The sequence below is a fragment of the Siphateles boraxobius genome, unplaced genomic scaffold, assembly GCF_051911475.1.
Source record: "Siphateles boraxobius isolate OS27281-9 unplaced genomic scaffold, OSU_SipBor_1 6, whole genome shotgun sequence".
NCBI lineage: Eukaryota > Metazoa > Chordata > Actinopteri > Cypriniformes > Leuciscidae > Siphateles > Siphateles boraxobius.
In genome coordinates, this window is record NW_027509186.1 from 14933593 (window position 1) to 14954296 (window position 20704).

Genomic DNA, 20704 nt, shown 5'->3' on the forward strand with positions numbered 1-20704 from the left:
CCCATAATCCCAAAGAAGCTGCAGTCACCACAAAGACTAATATAACAAACCTTGTTAACCGGCAAATATTATTATTAACCGTTTAATGTTTTGTCTAATAAAAGGCACAGTATGTAAGTTTAGCCACTAGATATTATTTATTATAAACAATAACAAAGGCATAGCTTGATGACGCAGTGAATGAGCGTGGAATATAGTACTCTCCTTTACATTACGCAATACATCATGGGGTATTTAATTCCCTAATACAAAAATCAGTTTCTTCATATATATAGGTTTTATATTTTATATAGCTATTATATATATTTGTATGCTTTAAAACAAAGTTTGTAATTTTGTGATTAATCTCAGAGATTATGGGCGGCGCTAGGGAGGGGCTAGCAGGAGCTTCAGCACCCCCAAGAAAGACCAAAGCACCCCGATAGCATCCCCAAAAATAATTTCTGGAAGCAATTATATTCAGGCTGTATTCTAGGGAAGCCCTGAACCACATGGTGGAGAAAATTTCAAGATATTAAATCATTATTTCGACATCATATGTCGTTATTTCGACATCATATGTCGTTATTTCGACATCATATGTCGTTATTTCGACATCATATCTCGTTATTTCGACATCATAACTGTTGGGACGTTCCAAAAACAAAGTTTGTAATTTTGTTATCGACATCATATGTCGTTATTTCGACATCATATGTCGTTATTTCGACATATGTCGTTATTTCGACATCATATGTCGTTATTTCGTCATCATATGTCGTTATTTCGACATCATATGTCGTTATTTCGACATCATATGTCGTTATTTCGACATCATATCTAGTTATTTCGACATCATAACTGTTGGGACGTTCCAAAAACAAAGTTTGTAATTTTGTTATCGACATCATATCTCGTTATTTCAACATCATATCTCGTTATTTCGACATCATATCTCGTTATTTCGACATCATATCTCGTTATTTCGACATCATATCTCGTTATTTCGACATCATATGTCGTTATTTCGTCATCATATGTCGTTATTTCGACATCATATGTCGTTATTTCGACATCATATCTAGTTATTTCGACATCATATCTAGTTATTTCGACATCATAACTGTTGGGACGTTCCAAAAACAAAGTTTGTAATTTTGTTATCGACATCATATCTCGTTATTTCAACATCATATCTCGTTATTTCGACATCATATCTCGTTATTTCGACATCATATCTCGTTATTTCGACATCATATCTCGTTATTTCGACATCATATCTCGTTATTTCGACATCATATCTCGTTATTTCGACATCATATATCGTTATTTCGACATCATATCTCGTTATTTCGACATCATAACTGTTGGGACATTCCAATCTGCATTAAGCCAAGTGTTCTTATAATGGTTTTCTATGGGAGGAAAATGCTTAATGTGTTAAGTGTGAATGCTTTAGTAAATGTGTGTAATGCTTAATGTGTGTAATTAAACGAGTTGCGTTCTTATTCTGAGCTCGATTGAATTTATGTACACAGTATAGCCTACTTTATTATGATTTTAGTATCATAATGATTAATAAATACACGCACAATTATCCGTGTTGCAGATCCGTGTGTGCAAAATTCAGAATTAAATGAATGTGTGGCAATTTGCACAAATAGAGAGTCTGTAGGCCTACTATACGTGTTGTAGCCATTAAATAAGCGCAATTAGTTTCATATTTGTTAAAATATTATAATATTTTTTTTCCATCTATGTTGATTATGAAAAGTGAACGGCATGAGTAAGATAGGATGTGAAATACTGTATATCAGGAGACATGAAGTGGGTCAGACATGATTTTGACCACTTCATTAAGTTTTGTTTTGAAGAAAGCCTTTCTTAAAAAAGAATTTTGTTTTGTTTAAAAATGTTTTAATAATTTTTTCCATCAACCAATTGCCTGGATTTAATAAATAAGCAAATATAGCAGACAATATAATCATGACATGGAGGATCCGGCGCGATCACTTGCATTGCACGTGAACTGGAGCGTGTCTCATCATAAATTAATCGAAACTCAGCGTATGCCTCACAGACATGAGAAATATATCTATAGAAAGCTTGAAATTTGTGAATTTTTTAATTAAAATCAATGCACGCTAGGCTTGCTACGGTAGTCGGTGTTACCGGTGTTACATGGTGTTCAGTCCCAACACCGGTTTTATCACTTGCCCACTGCACACCGCAGTGAAAAAACAAAAACTTTTTTTTAAGCGTTATAATATTTAACGCAATTACGCAGTATCCGTTTTTTTATGTGACCCGTTGACTAGCGCTGTATGATCACGCTCTTATTAATATGAATGCTTTAAAGTGCGGAAACACTAAAGAGACCACGCCTATTACACACACACACAGAAAAGACGCGCGTCAGTATAGAGTTCTCTTTTGGGCTTGAACAAACCATAACACACAAATTATGCCAAAATGTCCGTTTTGTCGAGTGTCCTCATAAGATCAGTATTAAATGATTTTTTAATTTTAAGTCTTAAATTAACGTAGAGATTTGTGAGAAAATGGGACGCGTGTCAGATCGCGTCTCACTCAGCAGCGGCTGGTCTTAAAGTGTCACAAATGTTAATAAAGGAACAAAGGTAAGAGTAAATTACTCACTCAGACACGGAGCCAGGATGATTATTATACCGGTAGCCTAATAATCATGAATGCACTCCGCTATCTTTTAACACATCTCCGGAGAGCAGCTTCTTCACGCAAAAGAAAAACTCTTCATGAAGTGCAGTGAAATTCAGCGATCTATGGCGTTTCCTGATGGATCATGTTTGTTCGTTGACTTCATTTTATACGTGCAACTCACGTAGCCTACAAGGACACTGACAACGCGCTGACAGACAGGACCGAGCAGGTAATATTTAATATGAAAAAAAGTCTCAACTTTCAAATTGGGTCAGTCAAAGAAAATGAAACAATAAATAGGCCTACCGTTTTGTGGCTCTAATGTGTCGTGACGTGAGAGATTGCCTCAGTTAAAGCCAAGTTCAAATCCACCGACATTAATATACTAACTCTCCTGACCGCTTTGTCGGACAACATATGGTGGATTTTGATTTGTCAGATTGCATCAAACTCCATGCGAAGGATGAATTGACACTAATTTAAAAGTGAAGTGCACACTGCTGCACCAGCTTTTTATAAGCGATGTAAAAAAAAATTGTTTAGTTTTCAAATTAGCACCAATACAGCGCACAATAACAAAACAGTGTTGCTCCGCACGACCACCAATTATTCATGCCTGTGCAAACGCGCATTATACGTTTGCCTTTAAATTAGTGATTTAAAAGCCCCCGCCGGTGATACCGGTATTACCGGTGTTATCACACGTCGATTAACCGGTGGGAAAATATCCTCACCGTCACATCCCTAATGCAAGCGTGTCACAGGATTTACAAATGCACATCTTGCTTGTTGCACACACACATATTTTGTCGAAATAACATTAATAATAATAAATCTTTAAAGGGACAATGTGTATTTTTTTTAGGTATTTTATTATCTAAAATCAATATTTGTATTCATAAATATGTCCTCAATGGTGTACAAATACCTCTGCCAATTACCTGACTTATCCTCGTAAACGAAGAATTTATTATCTTTATATACATGTGACGGGTAGGTCCATGGATGCTTCCATGTAGTTCCGCCATCTTGAAAAACTATAATAGCAGAGAGGGTCAAAAAGTACTAGGCCAACGCGTTTCCACAACGCTTTTTCATTCAGAGCCAGCGTCACGTAACTGAAAGCAGCCGAAACGGAGGAGCAGAGCAGTGAGAGGCGCTTCACTGCCCCGGCAAGTCAGTCAGTAATTCATACGGTCACATTCGTTTGTTCGTTGTGTCAAGTTGCAGTTTGTTTGAAATAACAAACCTTTTCACCCGAAGGAAAACTCGACGAAGTGCTATTAGAAGACATCCTGTCATAGCTTTTTGGTACATAACAGCTACCATGGATGCAACACGCATTTGAAAAAGCGAGGCGCTGGAGAACACAATTCGTTTGAATGTAAAATACAATTTAACCGCTAGATGAGAGAAATTACTACATAATGTCCCTTTAAGAATATTTTATTGAATGCTGAATGTTGTGCTTGTTCAATTTAGTAAAATTAAAACTTTAATTGTGATGAATAAAATAATTGAATATTAAATATTGAGTGGCCAAGTTTTGCTCATGTATTAATAGTATTTGTACATAATATATAGGCTATATAATTGTGCAGCTCCCCCTGTCAATGATCTAGCATCCCCTCAGCACCTGCGTTAAAGGGGCATTCGGCAACTATTTCAACTTAATAAAACCTTTTAGAAATCCTTTGGATGGTTTAATAACCCGTTCTGGTGAGAATGGTGACTTTCCCCGCTCCCTCCAACGTTCCTAGGCGAAAAACTAACCTTGCAACTTATGAGGATTAACGTCCCGGTAAGTTGGAAATAGGAAATCTCGTGAGAAGCGATAACGATCGAGAAACACAAACTGCTTTACGGCAATTCGACATAAACACACACGCCGCCCTCAATGTGTATGATGGATTACCCACCTCGGTAGACATAGCTCCACACGATAAAGTTGGCTGGCTCCGATAATAACAAATGCACATGAGCAGTGGTAGAAAGCGAGAGGAGGGTGCCGCAAGTGAGCTCTTACGACATTGTTGTGAAATATACGCCCCACAGCTGTTGGGGGAGCTCGTTGACAAAAAATGCAACAAAAGTTAAAATCTGCGCATAAATAGCTAGAGTTGCCGAATGCCCCATTAACGATTCTCTGGCGCCACCCCTGCAGAGATAGTTGTCTTGTTTCATGACTTTTTAATGCCTATGGAGAACATATTTTAAATATACTTCCGAAAACCAAGGCAGTCACTCTTGTAGCCCATGGGGTAAAATGACACACAAGTCACAAGCGGCGACAAGTATTAGAGTTCTATTAACCTGCTGCAGATTACTCATTTACTGTCTTGCTGACTTGAATGTGAAGAGAGCAAAGGTATATCAACTGCCTAGTTAACCAAATGTTAGCCACTTAAGAATCAGTTTTAAAAGTAATTCACTGACCCCATCAGTCTCAGAAACATCCACATTCCCATTGGCATCATCGTCCATTTGCTTGTGAATGCTGCGGATGGCCTCAAAACTGAGGATGGCGATCTCGTCCAGGCATAGCAGCTCGTCGATGCGGCAAAGCTCTGAAGAAAAGAAACCGTCACAGTTAGCAACATACTAAAACAAACCAGGCTATAAACACCTCATTTATTCTTATAACGCATGTTCCTGATCTTCGTGATCTTTAATCAAACTAATAATTTACTCTTTCTCTGAAACAATGACATTTCCTATGATGTCACTAAGGCCATGAAGCCTATTTGACAATGATAACCAGTAGCTATTAAGTCATTGTTTTTAGTGGTCAAACCAACAATCAGTTGGCCATCACACAATCGACTCGGTTACTAACGTAACCTCGGTTCCCTGAGAGGAGGGAACGAGTATTGCGTAAGTAGCTTACGCTATGGGAAAACTCCTTTTCTCGAGAATATTGAAGTCTTTATGTAAAACGCATTGCAGCTGCACAGCTGACAGCAATGAACGAAGGCAGCTCGGTCATTGGCTGTGCTGCGGCAACTTGCTCGAACCAATGACGGGGCGACTCTGAATGCGCGACCAATGAGCGCGCTTCGCGCCCGCGCGCGTCAGAGCCCGCCAAGATGGGCGTGGCCAAGAGCTATATATTGGGCGCCCCGTCATGAGAGTTCTTTAGGTTAAAACGACTGAAGCGAACTAACCAAGCACAAGCACGGCAGCTTACGCAATACTCGTTCCCTCCTCTCAGGGAACCGAGGTTACGTTAGTAACCGAGTCGTTCCCTTTCGAGAGGTCTCTCCTATTGCGTAAGTAGCTTACGCTATGGGAACACCATGCAAAACGCCGTGCGTGCTGAACTTCGCCTTATGATAGCCAGAGGCAGGTGCCTGAGCTAAAAAAGCAAAGTTATCATCCAACTAGCCGGCAGAGGCGAGCTTTATATGTGGGAAAGAATACAGAGCGGCTAGAAGGCGCTCAGTGTGACACAAGCACATACATAATCTAGATACGAACTCGTAGTTCAACTAGCATCATGCTGATAGTACATTGGAATGCAGTGTCGGGACCTGTAGGTTGTAGAACCTGATAAATGTGGACGGTGAGGCCCAGCCTGCCGCCGCACAAATATCCTCGATCGGTATCCCGCTCGACCATGCCCAGGAAGAAGCCACACTCCTGGTGGAGTGTGCTTTGACTCCCCAGGGGCATTGAAGTCCCTTAGCTTCATAAGCCAGCGCTATAGCTTCAACTATCCAGTGAGAGATTCTCTGCTTTGAAACGGCGGAACCTTTCGTACGGCCGCCAAAGCATACAAACAGTTGTTCTGTCTGTCTGAATAGGGCAGAACGCTCCAAATACACTCTGAGAGCCCTAACGGGGCAGAGTAGATTAGCGTCGTGTTCGTCTGCTGGGGACGATAGCGCAGTTAGGGAGATAACCTGTGCTCTGAAGGGAGTGGTGAGCACTTTAGGAATACACCCATGTTTCGGTCTAAGGACGACCCTGCAGTCGTTAGGTCCGAATTCTAGGCAGGCAGCGCTTGTCGAAAGCGCGTGCAGGTCGCCCACTCTCTTGACCGAGGCGAGTGCCAGCAAGAGCGCAGTCTTGAGCGAGAGCTGTTTAAGGTGCACGGTTCGGAGTGGTTCGAACGGAGGCCCTTTAAGAGCGTCTAGGACAGTAGCTAGGTCCCAGATCGGCACTGAGGGGGGGCGTGAAGGGTTCATCCTCCTAGCGCCCCTTAGGAAACGAATAATTAGGTCGTTTCTTCCCAATGGACGTTCCATTACAGGGTCGTGTGATGCTGTGATGGCCGCCACATATACTTTGAGCGTGGAGGGGGCGCGGCCCGCCTCCAGAAGCCCTTGTAGAAAAGCGAGTACGTTCGTAATCTCGCATGTTTCAGGGTTCAGGCCCTTGGCATTACACCAGACACTGAACACTTTCCATTTCTGGGCATATAAGCGTCTCGTGGAGGGCGCCCGCGCCTCAGCGATGGTTTTTAGTGCTCCGCTCGTGAGGTTCCTGGGAACCCGTTGAGGGGCCATGCATGAAGGGCCCACAGATCGGGGCGGGGATGAAATATCATCCCGTTGGCCTGACTGAGGAGGTCTGGCCTCAGTGGAATCGGCCGTGGTGCAGATTGCATTTGCATCAGATCTGGAAACCATGTTTGGTTCTTCCAGAGTGGGGCTATCAGCAGCACTGCGTTTTTCTCCTCTCTGACCCGACTGATGACCTGCGGTAGCATCGCGATCGGGGGAAAGGCATATAAGGGACGGCTCGGCCAGCTCTGGGCGAGCGCATCCATGCTTTTCGTGAAGAAAAGAGGGCAGTGCGCGTTCTCCTTGGAGGCGAAGAGGTCGATCTCCGCTTTGCCAAAGGTTTTCCATAACCAGTGAATCGTCAGCGGGTTGAGAGCCCATTCTCCTGGGAGAATTTTGTCTCTGGATAGCATGTCCACCCCCTGGTTCAGGGCACCTGGCACATGCGCTGCTATTAGCGAGCGCAAGTTGTGCTGGGACCATAAAATGAGTCTCCTGGCCATTGAATGCATGGAGCTCGACCTGAGTCCACCCTGGCGATTTATGTACGATACTACCGTCATGTTGTCCGTTCGGACCAAGACGTGTTGGTTTCTCAGCTGTGGGAGCAGGGCTCTGAGAGCCAAAGCGACCGCTTTCATTTCCAGACAGTTTATGTGTAGGCGCTTCTCCGGGTTTGACCAAAAGCCGGAGACAGGCCTGCCCTCGTAAAGGGCCCCCCAACCTATTTTGGAGGCATCTGTCATTATCATCTTTCTCCTTGTGTTCACACCCAGACTCACGCCTGACTGGTACCAGTCGGCGGCTTTCCAGTGCGTCAGGGCTTTTATACAGCCGTGGTTCGCTCTGATTAAAAGGTGGCCCGAACGCCACGCGTGAGTAGGGACGCGGCTCTTGAGCCAGCGTTGGAGAGGGCGCATATGCAACAATCCTAGCTGGAGTACGGCCGATGCTGAGGCCATGAGACCGAGCATCCTCTGAAACCGCTTGACGGGGGCGAGCGCGCCCGCTCTGAATGATGTTGCAAGGCGCCGGATGGTGAGCGCGCGCTCTGATGAGAGACGCGCTGTCATTTGCATCGAGTCTAGAACTATTCCCAGGAAAGAAATCCTCTGGCTGGGAGATAGTATGCTTTTTGCAAAATTGATTCTTAGACCCAGGCATTCTAAATGGCTGATAATCCAAGATCTGTGTGTTATTAACTGACTCTCTGATTGTGCTAGAATCAGCCAATCGTCGAGATAATTCAGTATTCGCACTCCCCTTCGCCTTAGGGGGGAAAGTGCTGCATCCATACATTTCGTGAATGTCCCTCGAAAGCGAATCTTAGAAACGGCCTGTGATGAGGCGCTATTGGAATGTGAAAGTAAGCATCTTTCAGATCCACTGAGAGAAACCAATCTCCTGGGCGTACTTGCGCGAGGATATGCTTGGTTGTTAACATTCTGAACGAGCGAATCATTAGTGCTTTGTTCAGGTGTCTGAGATCTAGGATGGGGCGGAGACCGCCATCCTTTTTCGGGACGAGAAAATAGCGGCTGTAAAAACCTGCCTCGCTCAGAGAGGGGGGAACAGTTTCCACAGCGCCCTTTTCTATTAGTTTGCGCACCTCGGTGCGTAGAACATGTGAGCACTCTTTTCTCACTTTCGTCTCGACCACAGTCGTAAAACGTGGTGGTCTGCGAGCGAACTGGAGCGAGTATCCGTGCTTTACTATATTCAATACCCATTTCGGCATATCTGGAATATTTTCCCATGCCGCTGCGTGTACAGCTATGGGCTGAATACAGGCTAGGGGCGGGCCGCTGTGACGCAGGGACCCGGCCAGCGAATCGCCTGAGCTCATAGCTCTCAGAGGCGCGGGCGCGCGCTGAGCAGCTGAGTGGATGGGCGCGTGTGTGATTACAGCAGCGCGCGCTGTGTCTGTAAAACTCGCAGCCTGGGCTGGGGTTGTGTTTGACACTGTAAGGACAGTGTTTATAAGTGGGGGTGCATAAACAGTGGTAGGCACACGCGTCACTTTTATAATGTTTCCCGCTTTTACTGGGGATGAATTTATAACTGTGTGAACAGTGCTTGTGTGTAGTGGTGCGTACATGACCGTAGGCACGTGATCTACATTCATGGGGTGCGCAGCTTGAGCTGGGAATGAATTTGGCACTGTTTTGACAGTATCTGGGAATGCACACTTTGTGGACATGTGAACCCTTAGTGACACAGGCAGAAAAAGACTCTTTTTGTGTTTTCTGTGCGTCGCCGTAAAAACGGCGTTTGTTTGCAGGTGAGCGAGCTCTGTGACTGGCCCATTGACTGCTGTATGAACATATCCAGCCGCCTGTAAGGGGACTGGGTAATGCTTGAGCTTTTGCAGAGAGAGTGGTCCGGCTTTTGCGAGACACGCACTCTCTCTTTTCATTCTTGTGGCTAGGACGGCTTTCGAGGCTCGGGGTTCAGCACAATCTTGGGCCGAGGACCCCGTCGCTCAGAAGGTGGCTTGCGGTTGTGAGAGCGCGAGCGGCGTCGAGCGTCAGCCTGAGGCGCGGGCTGAGAGGCGGTGGGGGCTGTTCTAGCCCGCTGCGGCTGCGGCGGCCTCTGTCTGCTCTGCGATGAGCTGGAGCGCTTGGGCAGGAAATGCCGCATAGCTTGTGAAGCATTCTGGGCCTCAGTGAAGCGTTCGGCGAAACCCTTAACCGCCGGTCCAAACAGCCCGCTGGTGGAGATAGGCGCGTCGAGAAATGGCGCCTTATCCGCGTCCTTCATCTCAGTCAGAGTCAACCACAGATGGCGCTCGAGAAGAGTGGAGAGTGGAGCCCGGCCAGTCGTCCGATGCAGCGTCGATTGACAAGCTGTCATCCATTCCCCCGTCGTCCTCGGACGCGCCGAAAGTCACAAGGCCCACCGCTCTGCTAGAGGGGTGTGGGTCCGGCTGGGTGAACTGAACCGGCGGTGGGGAAGGCAAGAGCGGCGGTGAAGCACGCGGAGACTGGCTCGGCGTGACGTCACTGAGCTCAGGTTCAGGAAGCCTCTGTGAGCGGCGCTTTTTCTTAGTGCGCGGCTCGAACAGAGGGATGGCGGCGATGGGCTCGCTCACGGCGAAAGCGGCGAGGCGAGCCCGCAGTGCGGAGAGACCCAGGTCGTCACATTCGGGGCATCCGCCCTTGGTCAAAGCAGCTTCTGCGTGGTCCCGGCCCAGGCAGCGAGCGCAGATGATGTGACGATCCCCGTCCGGGAGAAGGTCTCTGCACGACGCGCAGGAAGGCATTTGAAACAACGCCTTGGAAAATTTGCTCTTTTACAAGTGTCGCAGAGCGAACAGATGTAAATACTTGCGTGAGCAGTACGCCGGATGGCTCAGTAGGATCGCGTTAGAAGGCGGCTGAAGGTGCCGACGTCCTCGTAGCAAATCCCGCTGGTATGCTTTTCGACGGCGAAGCTTCAATAATCCGGAGGATCCAGCGAAGAAGGTGTTCGCTGAAGGAGATTAAATCTAAAGAACTCTCATGACGGGGCGCCCAATATATAGCTCTTGGCCACGCCCATCTTGGCGGGCTCTGACGCGCGCGGGCGCGAAGCGCGCTCATTGGTCGCGCATTCAGAGTCGCCCCGTCATTGGTTCGAGCAAGTTGCCGCAGCACAGCCAATGACCGAGCTGCCTTCGTTCATTGCTGTCAGCTGTGCAGCTGCAATGCGTTTTACATAAAGACTTCAATATTCTCGAGAAAAGGAGTTTTCCCATAGCGTAAGCTACTTACGCAATAGGAGAGACCTCTCGAAAGGGAACCTAGAGGCTTTCTTGGCGTTAAATTGAGGACTAGTGCATTCAAATCGAGGATCACATCAAGCAGAGAGAGCAATCTTTGGAAATAAAGGTGAGATAAATTTGAACTGTTGCTGTAGTAATAGTTAATTTAACTGTCCAGGGGTCACAAAGCACTCTTTAATGAGAACATTGTGTGCTAATGAAGACTGTCAGCGTTTAAAAAGATAGCACCAGATCCAATTTTAGAATTCAGAGGTGCTTCCAAACAGCTGTCCTAAAATCACACCGTGTCCGTGGAGGTTTCCAGCTCAAACTATGAGGTGGGGCTAAAAATAGACCTGGCTGTGCGATTAACTAAAACTAGCAAGCAACTATTTTTAGGCTGAAAATCTGTCCAGCTGTTGTGTTACCACACTCGAGGTTCTGAAGGCTAAGAAAGCTATGGTTTGTGCTGCAAAGCAGAGAGAGAACCTGAAGTAGTTTGTGTGAACATTCACAAGTGGGAACTTTATCAGATCAGAGTGTGTGGTATTAGAGAGTCTGATGTAGGCTGTGATATATACGGTTGTGTTTGTGAATATCAGAGTATTATAACTCAAAGGCACTTGTCCAAGAGACCCATGAGCTCCAAAAATAAACCTTGGCGTCTGTCTTTTCATAACACAAGCATGCCATTTCGAAACCTAAGAGAAGACTTCTCTTAAAGCGCTCAGTGTGGCTAACTGGATTTAGTGCAGCATAGTTTGAAATCAAGGGTTTAAAGGTGTAGTAAGTGATTTCTGAAAAACGCTGCTGAAAGTGGATCAGACTGAGAACCACAACACACTAATAGCCAATCAGCAGCAGGGGGCGCGTCCACGCATGATGCGGAAGGAGTGAGAGTGTGAGCAAGATTTGAAGAAATACTGTAGAAAGAGAGATGGCTGAGAGACATTACAAAAGAGAAAAGGTCAGAGGAATATCAGTGGGAAAAGAAGTGTTATGATCAGACAAGAGCTTTAGGACCTGCATTAATATTAGAAAAGTTGTCCAGCGCTGGAGAGACCCAAGCGGGAAGGCCAGAAAATGGATGTAGAGGTTGCATTGTTTCTGCTCCATACGCGAGTAACATTGTGTACTGTATGTTCATTTTTTGTTCCTCATTATTTGCTTCACTTCTGCTATTATAAAGAGATATCCACTCTTGCGTTTCATGCATTTTGGGGGCGGAGCAAAGAAGGGAGGGGTGTGTTTGTTTAGGTTGATTACAAATATCAACAGTGTTCAATAATGATTCTTAGAAATCGCTTATTGCACCTTTTAAAGTTTGTCAACAGTGCACGTCCAGTGACAGCAGAACTCTCCTGTCTGCAGTTAATAAGCACGGACCGACTGACAGAACTGTTAAACAGTGCTGTGTGCTCAGGTGCTGGTGTCCTCAGCGCAATCAAAATAAAATTCCCGCTTCCAAACAGAAAGACTGATCGGCTGATGAAAAAATGACAGGTTTAACGTTAATAAAAATATTTTTTAGGTCCAAATCATACTCTACCCTAGCAAAAAAAGCAAAAGCTTGATTGCATACCATCATGATACACATTGCAAATCATAGCAAGTATACATTGCATAACGTAAATTGTCAGTTCTGCATTTTAGGTCTAATACAGTCATGGCGAGCAACAGTTTATAAAGTGTTGACATGTTTATAGCTAGCTACCAGAACAAGAGCAAGAAATCTGTCGCCGCCCTGAGTAAAGTCACACAGCATCATGAGAATTCTTGTCAAGAACATACAACTGGAAAGAGCACTTGCAAATGCGTTTGCATAATGTTGTGTAGAGCATCTTCCTGGCTTTCGGTTACAAACTGATGTCCTAGCTATATAAAGAGTGTTTTATATCACCAGAACAGGGTTAAGATCAAAAGCATTGGTCAAAGCCACAGACAGCGCCTTTGTATGAAACATGACTCACTCTATCAAATCAGGGTTCAGTGAATACAGTGTTATGTAATGCTTCAGTCCTCTTTATTACAATTATTACAGAACGGATAGTCAAGAGATGTCATTATAAACCTGCATCACAAACTTCATGTAACAGATTACCTAAAAGTATGCATCTCTGAAAGAAAGGACAACAAACCCCAAGTTATTTTGTCAATCTGCTGTTATATAACAGACCTTTTTGGAGAGTCTGACAACTAGAGCCCCAAATGAAGCTCATGGTACATTGTCTTCTCCAACAGGGCTGTAAACAAAAGCAGGCCAGTGGCATCAGTGTAGTTTGCTCTGTGGAGCACGACCAGCAGCCTCAGGAGACACTGAGCTCTATCGGTGCGGTTCTATCAGACCTGACACAGACAAGGCCTGTGGAGGCGTGGCGGGTACAGATCCTCTCCACTGAACCTTGAGAGAGGTTTTGGTCATGGGGAGGATGATGTGGTCAGGAAAGGTTTAATAAGTGCTGGATAAGAGCTGCATTTTTAGGAAAAACAAAACTGTACGAAAGTTTGAGGCTAATATGTTTTTTATAGAATTCTCTTATTACGGTGTGGTTCTATCACATGATCCTTCAGAAATCATTCTAATATGTTGATTTACTGCTCAAGAATTTCTTATTAAAGGTGCATTGTGTAATATTTCTGAGGATCTATTGACAGAAATGCAATATAAGATCCATAACTATGTTGTCAGCGGTGTATAAAGACCTTGCATAAGGAACCGTTATGTTTTTATTAACTTAGAATGAGACATTTATGTCTCCATAACCGCGGGCACCCCCTTCTATGGAGGTCGACATATTGTGTCGTCATGTTTCTACCGTAGCCGACAGCGAACAAACAGCGCTACAGAGCACGTTTCGTTACTACCTTGAAAAATAAGTTTTCAGTGGTGTAAAAAGACCTTACTTAATGAACCGTTATATTTGTATTACCTTAGAATGAGCAGTTTCTATCTACATACACCACAGGTCCCCTTACATTGCAATGCGCCGACATGTTTCTACAGTAGCCCTAAACGGACAAACGCGTTTTGTTACTATGTTGCTCTTCGTGCAAGGAATAAAGCTTAGTTAAGCGAATAAAACACTGACACAATGATGAACAAGTAGGGCTGGGTACCGAGTTCGGTACTATTTAGGTACCGACCGAATTGCCTCGATGCTACCGAGTATCGAAACATGTCTTGTTTTTCGGAACCAAGTTTCGGTACCTAAGTGGTTAATCTCGTCAACGTCAGTGAAACACTAAGCATGCAGCATGATTGGCTGTGGCGGAAAAACACTAGTTTACGCGGCTGCCTAGAGACGTGGCTCGTCGCACGTGAGGCTGTAGTGTGTGTGTGTGTGTGTGTGTGTGTGTGCGTGTGTGTGTGCGTGTGTGTGTGCGTGTGTAAGCGTCCCAACCCAGATAGAAAATATGTGGAAATGATCAAAAGTGTACCTACCTATGTCAGAAGGCAACACGATAAATCATAAGGCACTTAAAAGCGCACAGAATACACTTAAGAGTAGAAAGTTTATCCGTCTTCGACTGCAAGAACTGGAGCGCGTCACAAATGAACCGAAACTCAGTGTATAGGATACTTGCCTCACAGACATGAGGAATAGTCCTATATACGGTCAAAATATATCTATTTTTAAACGAAACAATTCTAAATAAATAGTTTGATTACCTAATCCATATAGGCGCGTGCGCGTTCACTACTGCAGGAATGACGAGTCAGCATCGCAATAATCATCTTTGCCGCCAACACACTGTAAACACTTGTTAATTAATAAACAATTAAAATATCTCCTTGCTATCGTTTCCCGACACATCAATAATCATTAGGCTACTTTTGCCAGTGCTTTGCGCAAGCTTCATGTGTGCTGAGCACGAGGCATATATCCCGCACCCCAGTAGCCTATATTTAACTCAATTCACATTTATTATAGGATTTTTCACAATACATATCGTTTCAAAGTAGCTTTACAGAAAATGCATGCGTCTAAATTACAATTTAGAGTGATCTGTTATCAGAGATGACTGTGTGTAATGCATTTCAATTCATTTTCATTCAGTTTCATTGTTAAACAATGCATTAAGAAAAATGAGCTAATTGAAGTAAAGAATATATGTTGTTAAATGATTAGGACACAGAAAACTTTAGAATGATGCTTTTTCACATACTCAAAATATGTGTAAAAAAGTCAACAAACTGACTGAAAAAATAAAAAGTTTTTTTTTTTAGGTAATGTTATATTGTTAAAACTGGTTTCATAAAATTGGTATCGAAAAAAGTATCAATCAGGAACCGGTATCGAAGTCAAGGTATCAGTATCGAAAATTTTGTTACGATACCCAGCCCTATGAACAAGTAACAATAATATTCACAATAACAATTTTACTGAATAATTAAGTAGGCTAAACATAATTTCTTAATTTATCCTTGTAAAGAAACCTCATTGCTGAACTGGCTACTCTCTGCTGTCTCAGACGATGACATGTATTCCTGTCGGCCACCGTAACTTTTGCTGATTGCAATTCGTAACCTCACCACTAGATGTCGCTAAAATCACACACTGCACCTTTAAAGGGTAACTAAACACTAAAACAACTTTTTTTAGTTAATGATCTGTAAGAATGGAGCTTCATAAATGCTGTTCATTGATTCGAGTACATTTGGGTTTAAAGTGTTTTAATTCAACAATAAATGGTGTAAAAACATCCGAGTGCTGCCCTCTTCAGGTTGAACGGTGGCTACTGCAGTTGAATTTTCCTATTGGAGGTTGTGGTACCCTCTGACGTCAGAGGGTACCAGCTAACCACGCCCTTGCCTACAGAGAGATGCGTCTCAGGTGCACGCCCCCCCCCCCCCCTCCCTCTGCTGGGCTCCGCCCACTTTTCCAGCATTTTTTCCAAATATTGCCAGTGGGTGGAGTCAGGCTCTGACCAGGGGTTTAGTTACCCTTTAATGTTGAAAATGCTTAATATGTTTGTGCAAACTGATACATTTCAGAATTATTTGATGGAATTACATTTATTTGAAATAGAAATATTTCCTAGCATTATAAATGTATTTACTGTCCTTTTTGATCACTTGCAGAATTTATTTATTTTTAAACAAAACCTCATGACCCCATACTTTTGAACGGTTGTGTACATAGAACATTTTACCCATAGACAACACAATGTAGGCCTATGGCTTCCTCCAGATATAATTGATGGTGTCAGTAGATTACATCCAAAATGGTTGTTCATGAATTGATGTTAAATTTGTCATGAGTTTGAAGCCACATTATATGGTGAGAGGAAAAAAAGAACAGGAAAGCTTGTAACCCCAAACTTCCTTAAAAGCTTGTGACCAAATTTGATAAAGGGCAAAGTTGCCACATTTCCCATGTGCCTGTTAATATAAGTGCTGGGAAAGCTAGAACAACACCATTATCTAATGCTAATTTCAGCTACTTCTTAAGACTTCATCCTGTCTAGTATAATAGCCACTTAAAAATCTTTCGAAATGATCATGCAACTCGGCCTGGAATTATTATTAATTTATGCTGTCAAATTCAGCGTGCTTCAAATTTTTAAAACACTCAGTGACAAATACAATTTTCTTGATGCAAAGAATAAGAACAACAGTAACAACATCTTAATGAATACAGCTATTAAAGCATTGTAAAACACATACATGATTCTGAGGTCAGTTTTTAAGTAGCCCTTGTCGAATATCACCCCAAATAATATTTGAGAATTCATTTTATTAACAATTGCTGTATGTATATATGTATGTGTGTGTGTGTGTGTGTGTGTGTGTGTGTGTGTGTGTGTGTGTGTGTGTGTGTGTGTGTGTGTGTGTGTGTGTGTGTGTGTGTGTGTGTGTGTTGAATATGTATGAAACAGATTCACAAACAGTCTTTTGAACCACACAGTATTGTTGTTTCTGTCTTACAATAATTCATATCACAGAAGTACTGGGATAAAAGTTTATAGCTCGGATATAAACACTGATGTCTACGGTAGATCAAATTAGAGTAAATCACCTTTTGCTATAACTAACTATATTTGCTTCAAAAGATTGTCTCAATTACATCGTCACACCAGTATGTGGCGACAAATGATTTAAAAGTAGGCTATTTGTCATTGAATCATTCATTCAACGGATTCATTCAAAAATGCTGACTAAAGTAATTATTTGTGAGTCACAGAATCAAGCATTAAAACCATTTTTTTTTTTAATTTAAAATCAATTTAAATAGACTGCAGCAATTAACATTTAGTCAGAACATGTTACATGTTATTTTGTTTCGCTGTCCGTTAATTGTGAACTATTTTAAACAAAAAATAATTGTCAATTCTCGAATTTTCCAGAATCGAACAGATCTAACAAACACACACACACACACACACACAAGTGTACTAAGAGTAACTAAAATGATGCATAGTTCACCTATAATAAGCCATAACCACAAAATATACATTATAAACGGTCAGGAAGGAGACGAGCTGCGTACATGATAATTTGCTTTGCAAACTTCTTACCTGTATGAAATATTTACATTAACCAGTTTCATGTGAAATAACTTACACCGATCGGACACAGAACAGGGCTATGTTCGAATTTGAAAAAAACATGCAAACATGTATACTCTAACTACATGCAAAGTGTGCAAATTCTCTGTATGCACGGGATACCCAGATATATATTACCTTTACCATATTGTGCAGTATAGAACAGTGCAAGTTATTATATCCCACAATGCAATGCACTAGACTTGAACTTCCTTTCCCAGTGTGATGAATGTAGTGGAAGTATCACCAACTGCGATTTTAAAAATCTTTATCACTAAAGTGTGAGAACACAAAAATGTATTAAAAGATACAAAATAATTTCAAGACACCACATGGAATTAATGTGATACTACTAGGGCTGTCACAATTCCTCGATTAAATTCGAATACTACTCAATTTAAAAAACAAAAATCCTCGATTGCAATTTACCTGTGTCGGGAAACCGGCAAAGTTACATGCAACTCTCTCCAGGTCAATTCAGTACGAAATTTAGTGTGAAAAAGAGTGAGCACATACAGTACAACTCGTTCAGCCAGTAGCCGAATGGTGTAGTATCACCTCATGACTGGGATCTATTCCAGCTCAACAAAAGCTTTGAAACACACTGTGGACCTTAGGCAGTTTTCCCAAAGAGCTCGTATGTCATTATGCTGCCATCAAAATCAGATGGTTTGATTAGTTAATATAACACTGAAAAAGCAAGACCACCAGAAGGCCATAGCTTTTCATTGTAAAGGACAACTTTTACATCTTCAAGTTGAATTACGCAAGAGCCATTCAGCCAGAACATGACTGATAATACACAAACCCAACGCTAAAATCAGCAGGTACACATTTAATAATACTAGCTATGTAAACAGTAACTTACTGCATTAAGAAAATTGTCCACTTAACATTTGTGTTGTTCTCCTCAAATAGATTGCGATACACAGTCGTGACTATAAAACAGGGGTGTCCAAAGTTGGGCCCACGGGAATTAAAAAATATTGTGTGTGTTATGCCACGCATTATTTACAAATTATGCAGTTTCACAATGTCAACAGGTGACAGCACAGTCAACTCTGTGTGATAACATTTTGATGACTTATAGGCTGCCATTTCTGTTGCGTATGAGAAACCTTAAACGCACCAAAGGCGGGACAGTGCTACTTGTTGTAAGTGTACTCATTAAGCCCATGTACCCTTTAAGCCCACTTTCAACTCAAATCATATTTTATGCTGCTAATTATTCTAAACAATTCAGTGATTTACTTCCCTGACATTATTAATGCATACCAATCATATTTGGCAATGTTGAGTTAGCCCCACACATGTGCATGCAGTCTCATGGGACCTCACAAAAAGACACCCAAAAACCGGAGATCAACACATTTCTGCAATTATCAGCCATTTCTTTGGCAAGTGGATTGATGTCAAAGAGACAAGTGTATTATTTTATTTTTTTGTCTGGAATAAAAATGGTATTTTTTGTTGTTGTAAACATTTATTCTGAAGCAATATTCTCATCAGTGTTCTATCAGCATATTTAAATCTGCATATTTGTGATATTTATCCCAAGGGCATTTCTTTTACCTTTATAAATGGCTTTTTTTACTTAATCTTATAAAATGTATGCTTCATCTTTTATTTTAAATTCTTAAATTTGATCAAAAAATGTAATTAGAATTATAAGACACTATAGGGCTGTTACCAATCAAATTAAATCAATTACACTAAAAAAATACAAATGCATTAAATAAGGTTATGAGTTTGTTTGAAATATTTTTTGAATATACAAATAAGAAATGCTGGAAATGATACTTTTAAACATGAAGAAACTAAACTGCTAGCAGGTGACGACTGTCTAAATGAGCGAGTCATATTCGTTCAAACGGCTGATTCATTCAAGAAGCAAGAGGCAGTTGTTTATGAATGGGTCACTGAATCTTTGACAAGCGATTCGTTCAAAACATTGAATGTTTCAGTAATGAAACACTGTTGAGTGATCATGTGAGATGCGCTACGGTGCTGCTGTGATCTTTGTTTGGAACTATTTTCACTGCTGAAACAGAACAAAAACAATCAATACTGCATCTAAAATGTAAGTGACTTAATTTACCACAGTGTGTTAACAGAGTTTCTTTGTGTGCTGCGCTCATTTGTTTTGATTTCTCATTGATTTGCACGCCTCAACAGCGCAACTTTGTTACCGTCAGTACATTATATATGATTATTTACTATCAGTCGCCACTTACAATAAATGAAATAAAATCAGATTCATTCTCACATTTTTGGTGGTTCCCTAGTTTTTGTGGTTGTTGACGTTTTATTCAGGCTACTTGTCAGGTCGGGCAAGTAAACTTCTCTTTCACTAGCTCCTTAAAAAAGAAATCCACTTGTCCAGACAAGCGGACAAGCATTAATGTCAAGCCCTGCATACATACACACACATCTGAACATATCTATCTATCAATCTTGTAAAGGCCTAAAAAAAAAAAAACACAATTAAAAAAAGACTCTGTGGTTTCCTAGTTATCCATGACTTAGCATAAACTTCTTTCCAAAATCAGAGCAGTTAAACTATAACAGGAAAGCTATGAGAAATGTTGTTAGTTCTTCACTGGTTTGGTTCATAGATCAGGTGTCCGGGCAAGAAGCAAAAGATCCCAATCTTCTCTCGAGTTAAACCTGGATGAACTCTCAGTAAAGACTACCTTTTTAGGGCCTAAAACACATTACGGAAGAAATTGTACACGCTATGATGCTCTAGGCACCTTCATTTGACACAGCTCAAGTGAGCACAGCGCTTAACAGAGAATGCATTCCCTTCCTATTCTCAGCCGGGCCACATTTAGACCCCCATACAATTTCTAAATAAGTCTATACGGCACTTGCAAAGGGGGCTGCAAAGCACAGAACGTTTTGAGGTGCATCTTATTTGTAGAAATGGCCGTCAGCTCTTATCTATGATGACACAGCTACTTTTCCCCAATATAAGAGTAACTCCAGGATATACTCACCGGAGACACCGTTGTCCGCTGGTAAGGGGTCTGGGATTACTTGGTTGGTTTTGTCCGCTCGACACTCCAACAAGAAGCATATACATACAGTCCAGTACGTCACCAGTCTGTTGAGCTCCATAGTGGGAGAGCTGGTTTTAGATACAAGAGAGAGAGAAATCTTGTCACCTACAATACACCGAATCAACAATCCAACCCTGCATGTCAAGTCAAGTATTAACCTAATCCTGGAGAATGCTGGCAACTGGAAT

The 20704-nt window shown here is 42.2% G+C and overlaps 1 protein-coding gene across 6 annotated transcripts in view; it reads right to left on the reverse strand.

The window, feature by feature from the left end:
- stim1a (stromal interaction molecule 1a) overlaps positions 1-20704 on the reverse strand; it is a 58358-nt gene that overhangs the window by 35489 nt on the left and 2165 nt on the right. For 5 of the 6 annotated variants that reach the window (XM_077207791.1, XM_077207793.1, XM_077207795.1 and 2 more), the window contains exons 2-3: positions 20454-20584; positions 5095-5225 (exon numbers count right to left, since the gene is read on the reverse strand). In XM_077207791.1, the coding sequence (XP_077063906.1) occupies positions 5095-5225; positions 20454-20574 (252 nt within the window). In that variant the 5' untranslated portion in view covers positions 20575-20584. The remainder of the gene's footprint in view (positions 1-5094; positions 5226-20453; positions 20585-20704) is intronic. The other variant, XM_077207794.1, reaches the window with a different exon arrangement.